Below are 18359 nucleotides of genomic sequence, written 5' to 3' on the forward strand. Positions count from 1 at the left end.
TGGCTGGAAGGCCTCAAGAACCCCCGGATTGGTCCAGAAGACACGTGTCTGGGAGGTCCTTGAGGCCCTCCCTGTGGATTCGATCTATCTGCAGAAATTGGTATCCACAGGGGATCTGGAAACAAATACCAAGGACCCATGTGGGGGGCCTTGTGGGAGTTTTTGTAATATCCCTACAGGTAGAGAAGGTGGGATGCAAATGGACAGATCAAAAGGGCTAGTCAGCCTTGAAGAGAACGGCAGTCCATGCATTCTTGATCTGTCCCCTTGCATCCCACCTGCTTCAACTATATGTTAGACACGGGTATTACAAAACCCCCCAAAAGGCTGCACATTTTTACATCAAAAAAAATAAACACTGTAAAAACGGGAAAGAGCCAGTAGGGCTTCTTTGTCCAAGCATCGTGGTCACTACAACTTGAAAGCCATTTTGGCCCCCGGCTGCCCAACATTTCCAGGACTTCATTTCTGCAGACTGCAGATTTTGGGGGCTTGTTTTTTCCTATCATCCAGTTTTGTCTCTCTCTCTCACACACACACACACCCAACATGCTATTTTGCCTGCGGAAGAGCTCTAGAGAACTTAAAGGTTACTAGCGACATTTGAGTTTGCCCTTTGTTGGCCAGTGTTTGCCTTTACTGTGGAGCCTGGAAGCAGTATTGGGGAGCAGGTGATGAAAGAAATAAGAGTTTGTGTGTTGATGTTGTCACACACACACACACCCCCAATATGCTTGTCAGCCATCTCCAAAGGCTCAAAAGCAGTTCTCTTTCTCTGGCTGTATTCAAAATTTTTCCCTCCCCGAAGGTGGATGCCCAAGGCTCTCTCATTTCCCTCTCAGACAGGGGTGCTTGTGAAATTTCCTCCCACCCCCTCCCCAAGGCAGGATCACTGTTGATCAGCATTCCTCATCTTAAGAACATCAGAAGACCCCGCTGGATCAGGCTAATGAACCCAGGTAGCCCAGCTTCCTGCATCTCACAGTGGCCCAGCAGATGCTTCAGGGAGCACACAAGCCCACAAGATCCCTGCATCCTGTTGCCACTCCACTGCACCTGACGTTCAGAGATAGCCCTGCTTCTAGAAACGAATTCGCACATACCCATCATGGCTTGTAACCTCTGATGGACCTTTCCTTCAGAAATCTGTCCAATCCCCTTTTCAAGGCATCTAGGCCAGACACCATCACCACATCCTGTGGCAAGGACATCCACAGAGGAATGACACGCTGGGTGAAGAAATATTTTCTTTTGTCTGTTCTAATGGCCAAACCTTGCCAAGGTGCTGAATGTGGGCAGCATCTGGAAACCCTCCTTCATGACCAGATAGCACCTTTGGTGATGGTGGTGGGAACTTTCATGATTCTCCCAGGTGTCTCCCAGGGCACATTTGGACAGATCTGGTTTCAAAGAGGGACGTGTGCTCTTCCAGTTTTCATTTCCAAGTGCCAAATGTGTGGGGTTTTTGAATCCCATTTTACAACCTTGATGGAAAAGAATCTTAAAAAAAGTTTGGGAGGGATCTCAAACTGTATCTGCTACACCTCTAATCCTCTCCTTTCTCTCCCCCCCCCTCTCCCCCCCACAGAGCTCCTGGGATCAACCAAGAGAGTAAACGTTAATTTCCAAGACACTGACGGGTGAGTGTGTGACGGGGAAGTATGTGCACTGGGGTGGGGTAGGGTCCTTCCGGGGTGTAACCCAAAATGTCGCCTGATGTGCCATGAAAAAACCCTTACTGTGGTCCTTGTGTGGGATATAAGAGGGCTGAACAGGTTTTCCACTTCCTTGCCAATGCCCCCTTGCATGCCCTGCGCATATGCACATCTCAGAAGGGGAAGACAGAGCTGTTTTGAGACTCCTGGTGCTCTTCCATGTATGAGTACTGTGGATCGAGCCTTTACATTTATTATCAACGAAGACAAACGTAATTTTTGTTACAGAATACAAATGTAGTTTTTATTACATTTGTATTCATCCCCCTCCAAGAAGCTTTTGGTGGGGTAATGCACCCCCAAACAAATGGAGAGCAACCAACCGGATTGGAGAATACGAGTTTTAATGGCTTGTATTGCCTTCGTCTTCAAGAGAACGAAAAACACTTCTAAAAGGTGCAGCGAAGACATCAAAGAAACCTTGAGGAAAAAGAGTGTGAATGAATGATCAAGAAGCTTCGGGAATTAAATCACAGCCCTATCCTGCCAGCTGTTATTCGTTCATTTTTTATCAGTGCATGTATATACATAGCACTGTTGGAGGCAGGCTGTGCAGCATGGCCTTTCCCAGTTTGAAGAGACACTTGGCCAACAGTCTGAGGCTAAGAAGCAAAGAAGGAAGGCCCATAGCCAGGGAGACAGGCCAGGGACAGACTGCACTTGCTCCCGTTGTGGAAGGGATTGTCACTCCCGAATCGGCCTTTTCAGCCACACTAGACGCTGTTCCAGAACCACCTTTCAGAGCGCGATACCATAGTCTTTCGAGACTGAAGGTTGCCAACTACTGTCCATCCCCACCCCTTATTGTCAGAACAACTTTGTGCACAGTCCTAATCCACTTTCCTGCACCGACATAAGGGCAATGCAGCTCCAAGGTAAAGAAACAAACATTCCCTTATTTTGAGGAGGCTTCCATGAGTGCCCCCCAACTGCAGGATGCAGCACTCGTCCCATTGGGGCAGCTATGCCAGTGCAGGAAAGTTGGTTAGGATTTGGGCCTTTGTGAACTAGGCTGGGCTAGAGCAGAAGTTCCCAATCTTTAACAGTCTGTATACCACTGAAGCAAAAAATTGGAATCATTGTGGACTCCTTGCAACACCCCCACCCCACCCCCTGCACACACAAAAATACAATTACATTTGTAATAATTAGAGAAGATTTATTAGTGGTGTATTAGATTTATTAAAGGCAAGATTTGTGCTTTTGTTGCCAGCTGCAACTGTTGGTGGTCAGTTCTTTGCCCTCTCTTGTGGTCTGGGGGGAGCACTCGCTTGGGGCATGCTGGAAGTTATCAGAGGTGGTCCTTTTTTAATCCTGAGACCTTGCGGCCCATTTCTCAGGGTCTACTCTAGCAGGACCGCATGTGGTCCGTGGACCATGAGTTGAGAACCGGTGGGCTAGACTGAGCAGGAATTAAAGTCTCCATCTCTTATGTCCATGTCAGAGCAGCTGTTCTGTATGCTGCAGCGTCTTGGGCAGCCTCACCAGGTAGGGCTGAGCAAGGTGCCTCACTGCCTGAGTCCCTGCAAAACTGCTGCCAGTTTGTGCAAACAGGTGGGCCAAGGGCTGACTCGGTTGAAGGAGGCAGCTTCCTGTTTGATCATCTTGGCTGTAGGATTCTCATTTTTTTTCATGCACAAACAGCTCTGCCTGCAGCGCTCTCTGCAGGAGTGCATGGCCTCTGGGACCCCAAGTGCCTCTGGGAGCTAACTGCCAGGTAAGGCACCGCGAGTTTAGCATCTGGGCGAGTTCAGCAGCAGGGCAAGGAGGCCAGGGCCCCAGACACCGCCCTTCTCTTCCCTTGAGAAGAGGGCTGCTAACCAGTGTAGGGTTTTTTAAGCACCCCTAAATAAAAACAACAAAAAAGCTATGCAGTCAGACAGCCAGCAGCAGGGTGGGGGCTATCCAGTGTTCTGCATCGAGTGTCACATGTATGACTATTTGCCTCTGGGGCATAAGTCATGGGTATGTCCTTGGTGCAAGGAGCTCCAGGGTCTCAGGGAACGCATCCGCTCCCTTGAAGCCTCTGGAGAAGCAGAGGCAGGCAGAGAAGGACCGTGGGGAGACTTCTGGGGACGATCAGGCTTCGTCCCAACCTCAGGCGTGCAGCTCCTCAGCTGCCCGGGTGGGAAGACTCGGGGCTGGAGGACGTCATCCTGGAGAGGAAGGAAACAATCCCCTAGGAGGGATCCCTTCTCCAGGGGATGGGCCCGTATCTGAACGCACTCAGGATACTCCTCAGCGGGAGGGGGCTTCTTGTAGTGGGGGATTAGATTATTAGAAACATAGAGAAGGGGGTTTGCGACAGGTGTCGCAGACAGATGAGAAGATGGGTTTGCACTGGCTGCCCATTCGTTTCCGGGCCCAATTCAAGGTGCTGGTATTGACCTTTAAAGCCCTATACTGCTCTGGACCAGGGTATCTTAGAGATCGCCTGCTCCCGTACAATCCGGCTCGCCCTCTCAGGTCATCAGAGAAGGCCTTTTTACAAGTGCCGCCGCCTAGGGAGGTACGTGGGGCGGCTGCAAGAAATAGGGCCTTCTCAGTAGTGGCACCAACGCTATGGAACTCCCTTCCCCTTGACTTAAGAATGGCTCCCTCTCTTGAGACCTTTCAGCAAGGCCTGAAGACCCTTCTGTTTAAACAGGCCTTCTGAGTTCTTGGCCTTTTAACATCTTTTTAACATCTTTTAATATTTTTTTACAGGCCTGATTCTTTTATGACTTGCTGCTGCTCTATGCTCTTTTTACCTATTTTTTTTACTCTGACTGCTGTTTTTAGTATGTGTTAATATGTTTTTATTTGTTTTTTAAATTGTTTTTAATATGTTGTAAGCCGCCTTGAGTCCCTTCGGGGAGAAAGGCGGGGTAGAAATAAAGTTATTATTATTATTATTATTATTATTATGTGAGGACCGCATGGCGACTTGCCTGTCTGGTGCGAAGGTTGCGGACATCACTTCTCGTCTAGACAGCCTGGTAGACAGTGCTGGGGAGGAGGTAGCAGTTGTGGTGCGTGTCAGCACCAACGACATGGGCAAGTGTAGCCAGGAGGTCCTGGAGGCCAAATTTAGGCTATTAGGAAGGAAGCTGAAAGCCAGGACCTCAAACGTAGTGTTCTCGGAAGTGCAACCTGTTCCACGCGTAGGGCCAGCAAGGCAGGCGGAGATCAGGGGTCTCAATGCATGGATGAGATGGTGGTGTAGGGAGGAGGGGTTTAGCTTCGTTAGGCATTGGGGAACGTTTTGGGACAAGCAGGGCCTGTACAAGAGGGATGGGCTCCACTTGAACCATAATGGAACCAGACTGCTGGCGCATAACATTAAAAAGGTGGCAGAGCAGCTTTTAAACTGATCCCTGGGGGAAGGCCGACAGGAGCCGAGGGGCATCCGGTTCGGGACTCCTCATTCCTATGGGATGAGGATGGGGAGGTTAGAGAACAACAAGACAAAGGCAGAGTAGCAGAAGAAATTGGGAATGGTAGCGTGATGGGATGTGATAGACGGTTTGGCACAGTGAGAGGATGTGGGGACAAAGGAGCGAATAAGCAGCCCATCCTGGGGCATTCCATGTACAAATGCTTTTATGCAAATGCCCGAAGTCTCCGAGCAAAGATGGGAGAACTGGAATGTCTGGTGACAAAGGAAAACATTGACATAGGGGGCATAACGGAAACCTGGTGGAATGTGGAGAATCAGTGGGATACCGCAATCCCGGGCTATAAACTCTACAGGAGGGACAGGCAGGGGCGTGTTGGAGGTGGGGTGGCCGTTTATGTTAAGGAAGGAATAGAATCCAGCAAAGTAGAGACTGAAGGCGGGTCCAACTCCACCGTAGAATCTCTGTGGGTTAAATTACCAGGCCTGTGGGGCGATGTAATACTGGGGATGTACTATCGTCCTCCAGACCAGAAATCGGAAGAGGACCTTGAAATGAGGAAACAGATCAGGGAGGTGACAAGGAGGGACAGGGTTGTAATTATGGGGGACTTCAATTATCCTCATATAGACTGGGTCAATTTGTGTTCTGGTCATGAAAAGGAGACCGGATTCCTTGACGTGCTAAATGACTGTGCCTTAGAGCAGCTAGTCATGGAGCCCACCAGAGGACAGGTGACTCTGGATTTAATATTGTGCGGTACACAGGACCTGGTTAGAGATGTCAATGTTACGGAGCCATTGGGGAACAGTAATCATGCTGCAATCCGTTTCGACGTGCACATCGGGGGAAGAATACTGGGCAAATCTCTCACAAAAACCCGATAGGCGGACTTCCCTCAAATGAGGAGGTTAGAAGGAGGTTGAAAGGGAAGGTAAAAACAGTCCAATCTCTCCAGAGTGCATGGAGGCTGCTTAAAACAACGGTAATAGAGGCCCAGCACAGGTGTATACCACAAAGAAAGAAGGGTTCCACTAAATCCAGGAGGGTGCCCGCATGGCTAACGAGCCAAGTTAGAGAGGCTGTAAAGGGCAAGGAAGCTTCCTTCTGTAAATGGAAGTCTTGCCCTAATGAGGAGAATAAAAAGGAACATAAACTGTGGCAAAAGAAATGTAAGAAGGTGATATGGGAGGCCAAGCGAGACTATGAGGAACGCATGGCCAGCAACATTAAGGGGAATAATAAAAGCTTCTTCAAATATATTAGAAGCAGGAAACCTGCCAGAGAAGCGGTAGGCCCTCTGGATGGTGAGGGAGGGAAAGGGGAGATAAAAGGAGACTTAGAGATGGCAGATAAATAAAATGAGTTCTTTGCATCTGTCTTCACCGCAGAAGACCTTGGACTGATACCGCTGCCCTAATGGCCCCTCCTGACCAAGGAATTAAGTCAGATAGAGGTTGAAAGAGAAGATGTTTCAGACCTCATTGATAAATTAAAGATCAATAAGTCACTGGGCCCTGATGGCATCCACCCAAGGGTTATTAAGGAATTGAAGAATGAAGTTGCTGATCTCTTGACTAAGATATGCAACTTGTCCCTCAAAACGGCCACGGTGCCAGAGGATTGGAGGATAGCAGATGTCACGCCTATTTTTAAAAAGGGAAAGAGGGGGGACCCGGGAAACTATAGGCCGATCAGCCTAACATCCATACCGGGTAAGATGGTGGAATGCCTCATCAAAGATAGGATCTCAAAACACATAGACAAACAGGCCTTGCTGAGGGAGAGTCAGCATGGCTTCTGTAAGGGTAAGTCTTGCTTCACGAACCTTATAGAATTCTTTGAAAAGGTCAACAGTCATGTGGATGTGGGAGAACCCGTGGACATTATATATCTGGACTTTCAGAAGGCGTTCAACACGGTCCCTCACCAAAGGCTACTGAAAAAGCTCCACAGTCAGGGAATTAGAGGACAGGTCCTCTCATGGATTGAGAACTGGTTGAAGGCCAGGAAGCAGAGAGTGGGTGTCAATGGGCAATTTTCACAATGGAGAGAAGTGAAAAGCGGTGTGCCCCAAGGATCTGTCCTGGGACCGGTGCTTTTCAACCTCTTCATAAATGACCTGGAGACAGGGTTGAGCAGTGAGGTTGCAAAGTTTGCAGACGACACCAAACTTTTCCGAGTGGTGAAGACCAGAAGTGATTGTGAGGAGCTCCAGAAGGATCTCTCCAGACTGGCAGAATGGGCAGCAAAATGGCAGATGCGCTTCAATGTCAGTAAGTGTAAAGTCATGCACATTGGGGCAAAAAATCAAAACTTTAGATATAGGCTGATGGGTTCTGAGCGGTCTGTGACAGATCAGGAGAGAGATCTTGGGGTGGTGGTGGACAGCTCGATGAAAGTGTCAACCCAATGTGCGGCGGCAGTGAAGAAGGTCTTGTTGTCTGTGGAAATGCACTGCAGCCGCCCCACCTGCTTACACTCAATGGTCTTGTGACATGTTGACTCACAGGCGTGTCCTCTCTGCTCCTCTGAGGCCCCTACTCTGCTCAAAGCAAGAAGCCTCAGAGTTGGAGGAGCTGACATGTGATTATGCTTGGACCACTTGAATCGATGTCACTGCTGTGATGTCATGACATGTTCGGGGAAAGGTCTTTGTGCAGTTCTGAGAGGCGGCGGTGCAACTGCATTCTGAGAGGGCTGATGGCAGGAGGGAGGTGGCTAAGAAACACCCCCCCCCCCCGATGTCCACAGCAGGAGGCTGGGAAGAGAGAATTCAGGAGGAGTTAGTGGAGGATTCTCATGCAGGAAGGCTTGGTGGGAATCAGTTGCAGAGAAGCGAAGGAGGTGCCTCCCTGTGTCTTTTTTAGACTCCCCTCCAGAAATGGGTCTCTTCCTTCCCACCATGTTGGGAGATTTTGGGGCATTTTAAGAAAAATAATCCTATTTTTAAAAATAAACATATGCACTGACCTTCCTCCCTCCCCTCATGCAATCTTTTCCAAGGAGCTTAAGTGTGTTTCCCACATATTTGGTGCTGTCCTCGGAGCCAGAGATCCCAGGGAACACAAAACTCCAGGCTTCTGGGCAGCTTTCCTGGAAAGAATTGAGGCTGATTTATCTGTCCTGTCATTAGGGAGAAAAAAAAATCCGACCATCTTCATGGAGCGTCAGAGCAGGCCCTCTCCCCCAACCCATGCACCCTGCGCCGCTTTCCCCCTGTTAAATCTGAACATTCCTTCACAGTTGCCACCCCTCTGCTCTGGTTTACATCACTGGAGCCTGGTTCTGGGCTTTTATGGAAATGTTTGGAGAGCAGGCAACGTGCATTCGCTGAAACAGAGAACCGATCTACGTGTGGCGTGTCCCGAGACCCCCGTCGCATACTCCCACTTGCACTGTTGGGAACTGAATTTGGGGTCTTCTGCATGTAAAGCAGGAGACATCCACTAAAACTGTGTGTTGGGGGACTTAAAAGAAACAAAGGAAAATATTTCTTTACCCAGCGTGTCATTAGTTTGTGGAACTCCTTGCCACAGGATGTGGTGATGGTGCCTGGCCTAGATACTTTTAAATGGGGATTGGATAATTTTCCTGATTCTAGAAGCAGGCTATCTCAGATTGCCAGATTCAAGAGAGAGGCAACAGAATGCAGGTGTCTTGTTGTCTTGTGTTCTCCCTGAGGCCTCTGGTGGGCCACTTTGAGATCCAGGAAGCTGGACTAGATGGGCCTTTGGCTGAGTCCAGCTGGGCTTTTCTGTTGTTCTTATGTAAAGCAGGAGGATACACCCAAGTTGTGGCACCACCCAAGCTCTCAGGCTTGGTGCCTAGAGGAGAGCTTTCAAAGAGATTCTTGTTGTAGGAGCATGTTCATCTGAGAGGAGGCTGACTCCCAGGGCTCCAAAACACAGAGAGGTTCTCTTTATGTCGGTGCTAAAGCTGTGTCTGTGACACCTGGATCTGTCATGTCACACTTTGCATGCGCAAGTAGCCCCTCTCGATACAGCAATCACTAAGCCACAGTCATGCGTAGATGCTCCAGGCTTGGCCACACAAAACCAGGGGTGAGAGGGTGCCACTTGGTAGAAGGGAGTATGGGCACTGGATCAGGCCAATGGCCCATCTAGTCCAGCTTCCTATATATGGAAATCTGTCCAGTTCCCTTTTCAAGGCATCTAAGCCAGATGCCATCACCTCATGCTGTGGTGAGGAGTTCCACAGACTTGCTACATGCTGGGTAAAGAAATATTTCCTTTTGTGTGTTCTGACTCCCCCACCACTCAATTTCCCCTGGTTCTGATGTTGTGTGAGAGTGAAAAGAACATCTTCCTATCCACTCTTAATCCATCCCATGCATAATTTTATACTCTCAACCATGGTACAATCTTGCACTTTTGGAGGCTGAAATCTGGGGCTGATCTCAGCTCTGAATCTTAGCTCAGACTGAGCTCTTCACAAAAACTGCACACAGTCTAGGCTCACTGATCTTTTCTGTGAGTTGAAAACAACAACAGACTTAAAAATATCCCTCAGCTTGTCGTTTTGGCGGTCGGAAGCAAAGGAGCCTACAGCTACTAGCGGAGTAACCGCAAGGAAGGGGCTTGGTGAATCTCCTGGGGTCTCCTTTCCTAGAGCAGATGCCATCAGTAAGAAGGCCCCACCCTCACCCTTGCCGGATTCCCAGAAGCAGGGAAACTTCTACTGATCCAAGGGAAATGGGGAGAGGTGTCCAGAGAACTGGGTTAGCTTGGAGATCTGATGTTGGGTCACCTTGAAGTGGGGAGGCTTCTGTTTAGGCTTTGGACTGACTGTTTCAGCATCAGAGCAAATGCAAGAGATGAAGGAGCCCGGGCACTTGCAACGGGGATGTCCCTACTTTGTACTCTTTCCTTGCAGCTTCTCCGCCCTGCACCATGCTGCCCTCAACGGAAATGTAGAGCTCATCTCACTGCTGCTGGAAGCCCAGGCTGCAGTGGACATCAAGGACAACAAAGGCAAGCCAGGGGGCTCTGGGAGATGGACAGGCTGGTGGGGGTGATGCAGAGACCAGCCAGTGGGCAAAGGTGGGGCTGGGTGGGTGGAGCACCTGAGAAAGGAGTGGGGCTTTACTGTGATCATAGTGGGGTCAGTGACAGAGGAGACCCCCCCCCCCAAAATAAGAGCTTGGCTTGAGCAGAGGCTCTGAGAGTCAGTCTCTCCCTCCCTCCCCTCCCAAAGGAATGCGGCCATTGCACTATGCTGCCTGGCAGGGGAAGAAGGAGCCGATGAAGATGGTCCTGAAGGCCGGATCGTCCGTAAACATCCAGTCCGACGAGGGGCAGATCCCCTTGCACCTGGCCGCCCAGCACGGGCACTACGATGTGGTAAGGGATGGAGGTGGATAGGGGGGCCTGAGAGAGGTCTGCCGTCTGTCTTGGTTCTTCTGGGAGGGGGGGGCAAAGCAGATCAAGTTTGTGTGGGAGGGGGCTGCTTTGTTCACTCTGCCCGTAGGGTCCTTCCCCCTGCATTGTCTTGTCCAGCAGAGCTGCTTGTATGTTCTTATGGGGGTGGGGGGCAACCAGGTGTCTCCAGGCAGAGGCATCACTAGGAATTGCATCACCTGGTGCAAGAGCTCACCCCCAGGAAGAACCTCCTCCTGTACCAGAATAAATAACAATATCAAATGCACAGCCTCAGTGCAGTGAACCTCAATGCGGACACCAGTGCAGTGGTGTCACTAGGGTAGGGGTCACCACCATTCACTTTACTTATTTTAATATAGGTCCAGGTCCAGGTCACCCAACAAGTCAGGGACCCATGAAAAACCAGTGGCCAATCTGATGAACAACTGAATAAGCGTTCTAGTATTTGAGAGCTCATTCCTGCTCACACCTGATTGATTCCCTGCTCTGTCATAATAACACCTCATTGGCTTTTGGAACAATCAGTCTCATTGATCAGTTTTGAGTTAACCCCCTTTTTGTAACATAAGGCAGTTGTGTTTTCCTTTTCTGGTTATTTGGCCATGACTTTTGATAGAGAGCAGATATTTCATCCAGTTCTGCATTAAATTACCCATTGAATATAACACGATGAGGTTAAATACTGAGTTTTTCAGAATTTTGGCCAGTAGTGGTGTCCTCTGCAGTGGCCAGTCCCACCCCACCCCAGTGACATCCGTATTAATGAACCTGGGGGTGCCACCTGTGCAATCCGTGCACACACGCCCTAGGGACGCCACTGCCTTCAGGAGGTCCACAAGAAGTACCCAGAAGCAACAACCCTTCTTCTTTGTATGCACTCCACACTTGGAGGCTCTGTGATTTTCATGGCTGAAGAGCAGCTCTGCTGGGTTAGACTAACCTGCAAGGCAGTCAGGCATCCTGTTTCCTCCAGTGGTCAAGCAGGTGCCTCTGGAATGCTCACAGCCAGAGCTTCAAGGCAAGAGCATCCTATCCCCGCTGTTGCTCCGTAGTACCTAGTATTCATCTTGCTCTCTGCTGCCTGCCAATATGGAGGTTCCATCCTGACCAAAAGTAATTGATGTATTTCTCCGTGAAGGTGTCAAACTCCCTGATTTTTCTCATCTTGTGGTAGGGAGTTCCACAAGTTCATTAAGGTGGATGTCACTGGAGTGGGGTAGAATTGGTCACCAGGGGTTAGCCTGTAAAAGACATGTGTGGGTTAGACTTGCAGTGCACCTAAATCTTGGAGGTATACGGGCACTGTTCTTCAACTCTGGTGCCTTTGCCCCACTGCTCCCACACCAAGCGTTGCTGAGAAAATGGCTTCCCTCTGCCTCTTTCTGTCCCACAGTCAGAGATGCTACTTCAGCACCAGTCCAATCCATGCATCTTGGACAACAGTGGCAAGACTCCCCTGGACTTGGCGTGTGAGTTTGGCCGTGTGGGGGTAAGTCTACTGATTATCGCACCTCCTCTGCCTTTCCTGGTAGAAAGTCGGGAACAAGGATGGAGCTTTCATTAGGCAGGGACTGACTTACGGAGGGCCTAATGGGGACCAAGCCCCCTTACCTTTTGTGCCCGCCTCCTTTTTAGAAATGGGGGGGGCACAGTTTGACTAAAGTTGGAGGAAGTCAAGGTGTGTGTAGTTTGTCAGTTAAGTCCCCACCACCACAAACCTCACCCCCCCATTCAAACACTGTCATTAGTGCGATTCCAAAACCCCTTCCCTTTTTTTTTTTCTGTTTGAACTCTGCAAATTTGATAAATGAGATTTCTGAGCAGAGAACTGTCTGCAACTTTTGTTCCAAAGTCTTGTGGGCTTTGGCAGAATTCAGCAACTTTTTTTCCTGAGAATTCTGAGCTTTGACACTTTCACGGGGGACAGCAGCTAGTTTCATTTGCACCGTTACTCTTTCGAACAGTGCTAATTTTTTATGAAGGTAGTTTGTTTGTTTGCAGTGTGCCTGGCACTTTGCAACAGAAGAGATGACAGGCCCCTGCTCCAAGGGGATCCCAGTCGAGGAATATTTCTTTATTTACTGCATTTTTTCCGCACCTTTCTTCCCGAAGGGACCTAAAGTGGCTTACAAAAGCCAGTACAAGTGCAAAAGGGGCTGCCGCATTCTCCACTAGTCACAGTTTCTGAACTGTCTTCAAGGGCAGCCCCATGTAGTGCATTACAGCAATCTAACCTGGATGTCACTGCAACAAAGGAATAGACACAAAGACTCAGAAACAAAGAAGACAACAGGGGGAGCAGAAAGGGAAATGGGGAGGGGAATTGGGGACTATTCTGTCGGTCCCTACTTTGGCTTAGTTGCCATGGAGTGAAGGTAAATTTCTGTTCCTGTCTGGTTCTTGGAGTTTCGGAATGTTCTGAGAGGAATTGATTTGGACAGTCCCATCCTGCACTGTCTGTGCTTTTGCCTCAAGTGCAGAATTTGGGTTAGGCTCTGAATTCAGCTGACTGAGTTTTGACTTTCACTTTTCAGAAAACCAGGTTTCTAGATGTTAAAGCTGCCCAGTGCAGCATGTAGAGGAGCGGGTGTTGTCTTGGTGGTTTACCTGGAGGCGGGAGAGGGAGGGTGGCTCTGCTGGGTGGTGGAATTAGAGCCTCTTTCAGGGCCGCTGATTGACAGTTCTGATGCATGGGGGTCCCCGCTGATGGAACCTCCTCCAGCCTTCTCAACACAGCGGGGAGCTGTGCTGCTGAGGACCATTATCGCCAAATCCCTTTTCTCGTTTGGTTCTCACCAGGTGGTGCAGCTGCTCTTGAGCAGCAACATGTGTGCTGCCCTCTTGGAGCCAAAGCCAGGAGACATCACCGACCCCAACGGGACCAGCCCCCTGCACCTGGCTGCCAAGAACGGACACATTGACATCATCAGGTGCACCCCCGTGGAGTCCTGCTGCCGAACATGGGGGGAAGCAGGGCTGAAAAAAACATGCTGTGGGTTCTCAAGGGGACCTCTCATCCCTGAGGCTGGCTGAGGCAGCTGGCAGGGGGTGCGCACCCCCATCTCCATTGGTGGTTTCCAAACTTCTATGACTGGCTGCTCTCTTGATCTACTGGGCCATTGGCTGCAGCTCTCTATTAGGGCTAAATCCTTTACATTGTATAACTTTACATGATAAAACCTTACATTGTAAAACCTGTGTAATGCAGGTTTTTTGCAAAGATTCCGCAGCTCCCCTTGCTGGCTTCTGCCACTCCGCAGGGAGCCACAGATCACAATTTAGGAGCCACTGCACTCTTCCTTTTCCAGTCCAAGGAATGGGGGGAAGGTTTCTCAGGTATTCGGGGGGGGGCAGTAGGAGGTCTTGGGCCAACTCTGCATTCATCAGTTAAAGAATTTGAGAAAAAGATTTCAGCTTCCTTTAAGAACCAACATCAAGCATTCCAAAGTGAGAACCAGCATGCCTCCAGTGCTTAGTTCTTAGGAGAGGGGAGCGAGGACTGTACAGGGAAGAGGGTCTGGGCAGGGTGGTGGTGGTGGCTTTGCTGCCTGGGTTTGCAGGGTCCTCATTCCCAGCTCCACCTCTCCCCTTCCCACTCCCTTCCCCTTGGCATCTGAGGTCTGTGTCTGGAGCCCCTGTCCTTTCTCCTCCCATTCTGGATTATCACCACCCCCTTCCCTGTGCATTAGAGTCTGAATCGCAAATCCCAGGCTGGCTGCAGGTCTGCCTCTCATCTGGGAAGGGGGGATGGAGCCTCCAGCCCCAAGGAGCAGTCATGAGTGGGAAATGGGTTGGCATCCCTCCCGCCGGCACGCGATTCACTTAGCAAATGGTGTGTGCAGCTCTGCCCTCCCGCTAATCTGGGGCTTGTAGCTCAGCACGAGAGCGGCCACTAATCCGGTGCTCTTGCGGCTTGCTGGTGTCTGCCATGCGGCCTCTCCCACCTCGAGCTGGCTCCTGATTGGGAGGGTTGTGTATCTCTCTCTCTCACTCACTCTCTCTGTGTGCAGGCGCGTGTGTGCACATTAGCCTTCTGCACTGTTTTGTCCACTGAACGAGGTCTTTGGTGGGATCCCACCTGCCCGCCATGTACGGCTTTTGTCTGCAGAGGCAAATGCTGGACCTGGGGAGAGGGTATTTCTCCTATGTCTGGAACTCTGGAATGTCTTGGGGGAGAAACTCTCTCTGCAGAGAGCAAAGGCCTGAATTAATAACATAAAATTGAACCTGAGTAAGATAGAAATATGTCTAATGCAAGGGCAGGGGTTCGTACAGTCTATATTGGAGGGACATGTTGCCTGGGTTCACTTTTAAAATGAACACACATACACAGAGTCATTCATATGGAAAGGTGTACCATGTGTGGGGATACTTTTTTGCACATATATGTGAATGGCCCTTGCGGTTGGGGGCCAAACCACAGCCGGATCCTGGTTTATTGACAGTTCCCAAGTTGAGCTGTGATGTGAGACAGTGTGTGGGGGGGGGGGAGCGCACATGTTGGTCTTTCCTGTCCCAGGAGCAAGCAGTGGGACAGTCTCTGGGCTTCAGCGGTCACTGAAGAGAAAGGAAGCACCTGCTTAATAGCTTGGCAAACAGGAAGCTCTGCCCCAGGGGGCTGGCCGAGATGGACTGCAGAAGGCTTTGGTCAGGGAGGAGTAGGCAGGCTTGGCGGCTGAATGAAGGCTTCCTTAGGGCCAGAGCCTTGATCAATTAATTCCTTTTTTTTTTTTAATCCAAGAGGGGCCACTGAGATCACTTATGGTGAGACCCAGCTTCCCTCCTTTTCCATTAATTGATGATCAAGCTCGCAAGGACGGAAATTCCCATGCGGCCAGTGTGTCTGGGCTCCTGTGCAAGGACCAGCCAGATCTCCCTCATGTGGGAAAATGGTTCAGCATGGAACTGAGCACAAGCCTTGCTCAAGCAAAGCTGCACGTGACCATCGGAGCCCCACTGCCCTGCATGCACTGGTGTCACTAAGCTGGATCAAAGGGATGCTTTGCACTTGATGTGTTTGTGAGCCATTTTGGCTTCCTGTTCTGGTTAAAATTAAAAACAAAATAAAACCAAAAAACCATGTTTCTGGTCCTCAGTGCTACTCTGCTACTCTCAACAAAGGGCTTGGGAGAAATAATGCAAGCATGGTTTTTTGAAAGCATAGAAATAGTGAAGGAACACTGAATGAGAATCAACCAGCTGTTGATTTTCTGAGTGTGTGTGTGTGTGTGTGTGTGTGTGTGTGTGTGTGTGTGTGTGTGTGTGTGTGTGTGTGTGTGAGAGAGAGAGAGAGAGAGAGAGAGAGAGGTTTCAGCCCCCAAGATTTTTTGTCTCCATCATTCCAATCTTGTACCATCTTCGGTCTCAATTTCCCTCCTCCTTTCCTGGCCATTGTTCCTCTCCCAAATATTGATGTAATATTTGCAGTCAGGATTAGCAAGCCTGGAAAAATCCCTTTGTGGAAACAGAAGGAGTTGCTGTGGGGACTCGGGAATTTGGAGCAGTAGCTTTGTGCTTAAAATTCTCCTGGCTGGTTCATTGGAATGTCAGGCATTTTTTTCCATAATTCCAGTACAATATCAGGTCAGTGAATAAGGGAAGTGGGCTGGCTGAGGCTTGCCATGGCCAGTAGTGAAAGGGCGTGGAGAGATACAGTGGGGACACAACATCAAATCTTGTCAAAGGCAGATAAGATCTTATCAAAGTGCATCGTCCCATGGTTGCCAGATCTGGCAGTTGGCTAGAGATGGGATAGCAGAGAATGTGCCTCAGTAGCGGATAAGGGCGTGAGTTTTGTGGCTTGCAAGACTGCAGGCTGTGCACAGTTACCTGGGAGTAAGCCCTGCTGAGGAAGCAAGCATAAAACCATGCTAGCTAACGTTTTAAGCATGGGAAAGCAAGTGGACAGTCGTTTTGTTGATTTCATTGGAGGCACTCTTCCTGCTCCTCTCTTACCTGTTCATCCACCTCTTTCTTTTCCCAGCCAGGGACTGGGAAGAAGAGGAGGCTTGTAAGTTTGCCAACTCTAGTCGTGGAGATTTCTTTTCCTAACATGACAGGGCACTGCTAAAACCGAAGGCCCTCTGGAAATCTCCTGGAGATCAGGGCCAAGTCTCCTGGAGACTCCAGGCCCAATCCTGAAGGGCTGGCAACCCTAGAGAAGTGGTGGAGGTGAGTGGGTGGATGGAGATGGGTGCCCACCCACACTAATTTGCTGCCTGAGGCAACTGTCAGTTGGCCTCCTGGATGGGGCTGACCCAGTGGAAAGGCTCGAAAGTTCAGCCCAAAAATACCTGCAGGGGGGTATTTTTTCTACATGAGCCACCACATTGTGGTGAGCACCCCCCCCCCCACCTTGGTCTGTCTGTGCAGTGGGTAGCCAGGCAATTGCTGTTCTTGTGAGTCCAGAACGTGCCCCACACTGGCCCCAAGGCTTGCTTCTCCATCACTATTGGTTGGGGATCCTGATCCAGACCTCTGGTTCTGAAGAATCCTCCAGGGGCCATTTCCTGATTGCTGCTTCTCCCCAGCAAATCCTGTTGAGTTTCTCCCGATTTGGAACCTGTTAAAAGGCAAAGAAGCTCCTGTTGAGAGAGGAGTTGGCAACCCTAACTCTTTTGCTCCCTCCCCACAGGCTCTTGCTCCAGTCTGGGATCGACATCAATCGGCAGACCAAAGCGGGCACTGCACTGCACGAAGCAGCCTTGTGCGGCAAGACAGACGTGGTGCGCCTCCTCCTGGACGTAAGCGCCACCCAGCCTTGCCCCCCCTTCCCCCTGTCTGCTTGCAGGTCCTTGAGCAGACCCACCCCCCTTGGGCCTGCTGCATCACTTGCCTTTGGAAAATTGAGACCTTTGCGGTACCTTTGAACTCGGCCTTGCCGGCGGTTTGCAGGGCTTGCTGTGCGGGGCTGTATCCTGCTCTCGCAGGCGCAGTGCTCAGGCAGCCCCTCTTCCTTCTCCCTCCCTCCACCTTGCAGAGTGGGATCAATGCCCACATCCGGAACACGTACAGCCAGACGGCCCTGGACATCGTCAACCAGTTCACAGCCACACAAGCCAGCAAGGAGATCAAGCAGATGCTGCGAGGTGAGGGGGTTTGGATGGGGGCGGGGGCTCTGACTGGGAATGTTGGGGGTCGGCTCATGGGGTGTCTCTTGATGCCACCAAGGCTGAGCCAACTCAAGACCTTCTGGTGCCGGGGACCATGCCTCAAATGCTGCCCTCCCTTTCCTGGCGGCACACAAGCAGCTGCCCCTGGTTTCTATCCCTCCTTCTCCTCCTGTTCCCCAGTTTAGAAAAGGAAAGGGGCAGAGGAGGAAGTGCAGAACAGAGGAGAGAAGAGTGGTCGACTAGAGTGTCCCTTGCACTTCCTCTTCTGCTCTGTAACCGCCGCCTTCTTCTGAATTGGGGAATGAAAGGAGGAGGACTGGAGGCAGGAAAGCAAGGGTGGACGGGTGGAGGCAGCCCACTGCCACCAGTCCACTGTTGGCAAGGACCATCTTGCTTCTCCAGTCTTCGCTCACCGATGCTACGCGCAGCCCCTGCCATTTACTGGGCTGTTATAAGCCTGGCTGTGATGCTTAATTGTATCTGAGATGATTGAGACATACAAAATCATGCAGGGGATGGACAAAGTGGATAGAGAGATGCTCTTTACACTCTCACTTTAACACCAGAACCAGGGGACATCCGCTAAAATTGAGTGTTGGGAGAGTTAGGACAGACACAAGAAAATATTTCTTTACTCAGTGTTTGGTTGGTCTGTGGAACTCCTTGCCACAGGATGTGGTGACGGCATCTGGCCTGGATGCCTTTAAAAGGGGATTGGACAAGTTTCTGGAGGAAAAATCCATTACGGGTTAC

General features: G+C 50.3%; 1 protein-coding gene across 1 annotated transcript in view; it reads left to right on the forward strand.

The window, feature by feature from the left end:
• Positions 1-18359, forward strand: part of CASKIN1 (CASK interacting protein 1) — a 119531-nt gene that overhangs the window by 70963 nt on the left and 30209 nt on the right. The window contains exons 2-8 of the mRNA XM_066609427.1: positions 1589-1640; positions 9989-10086; positions 10310-10455; positions 11888-11983; positions 13294-13424; positions 17129-17237; positions 17474-17582. Coding sequence (XP_066465524.1) covers positions 1589-1640; positions 9989-10086; positions 10310-10455; positions 11888-11983; positions 13294-13424; positions 17129-17237; positions 17474-17582 — 741 coding nt within the window. The remainder of the gene's footprint in view (positions 1-1588; positions 1641-9988; positions 10087-10309; positions 10456-11887; positions 11984-13293; positions 13425-17128; positions 17238-17473; positions 17583-18359) is intronic.

Source organism: Tiliqua scincoides, chromosome 13 (assembly GCF_035046505.1).
Source record: "Tiliqua scincoides isolate rTilSci1 chromosome 13, rTilSci1.hap2, whole genome shotgun sequence".
NCBI lineage: Eukaryota > Metazoa > Chordata > Lepidosauria > Squamata > Scincidae > Tiliqua > Tiliqua scincoides.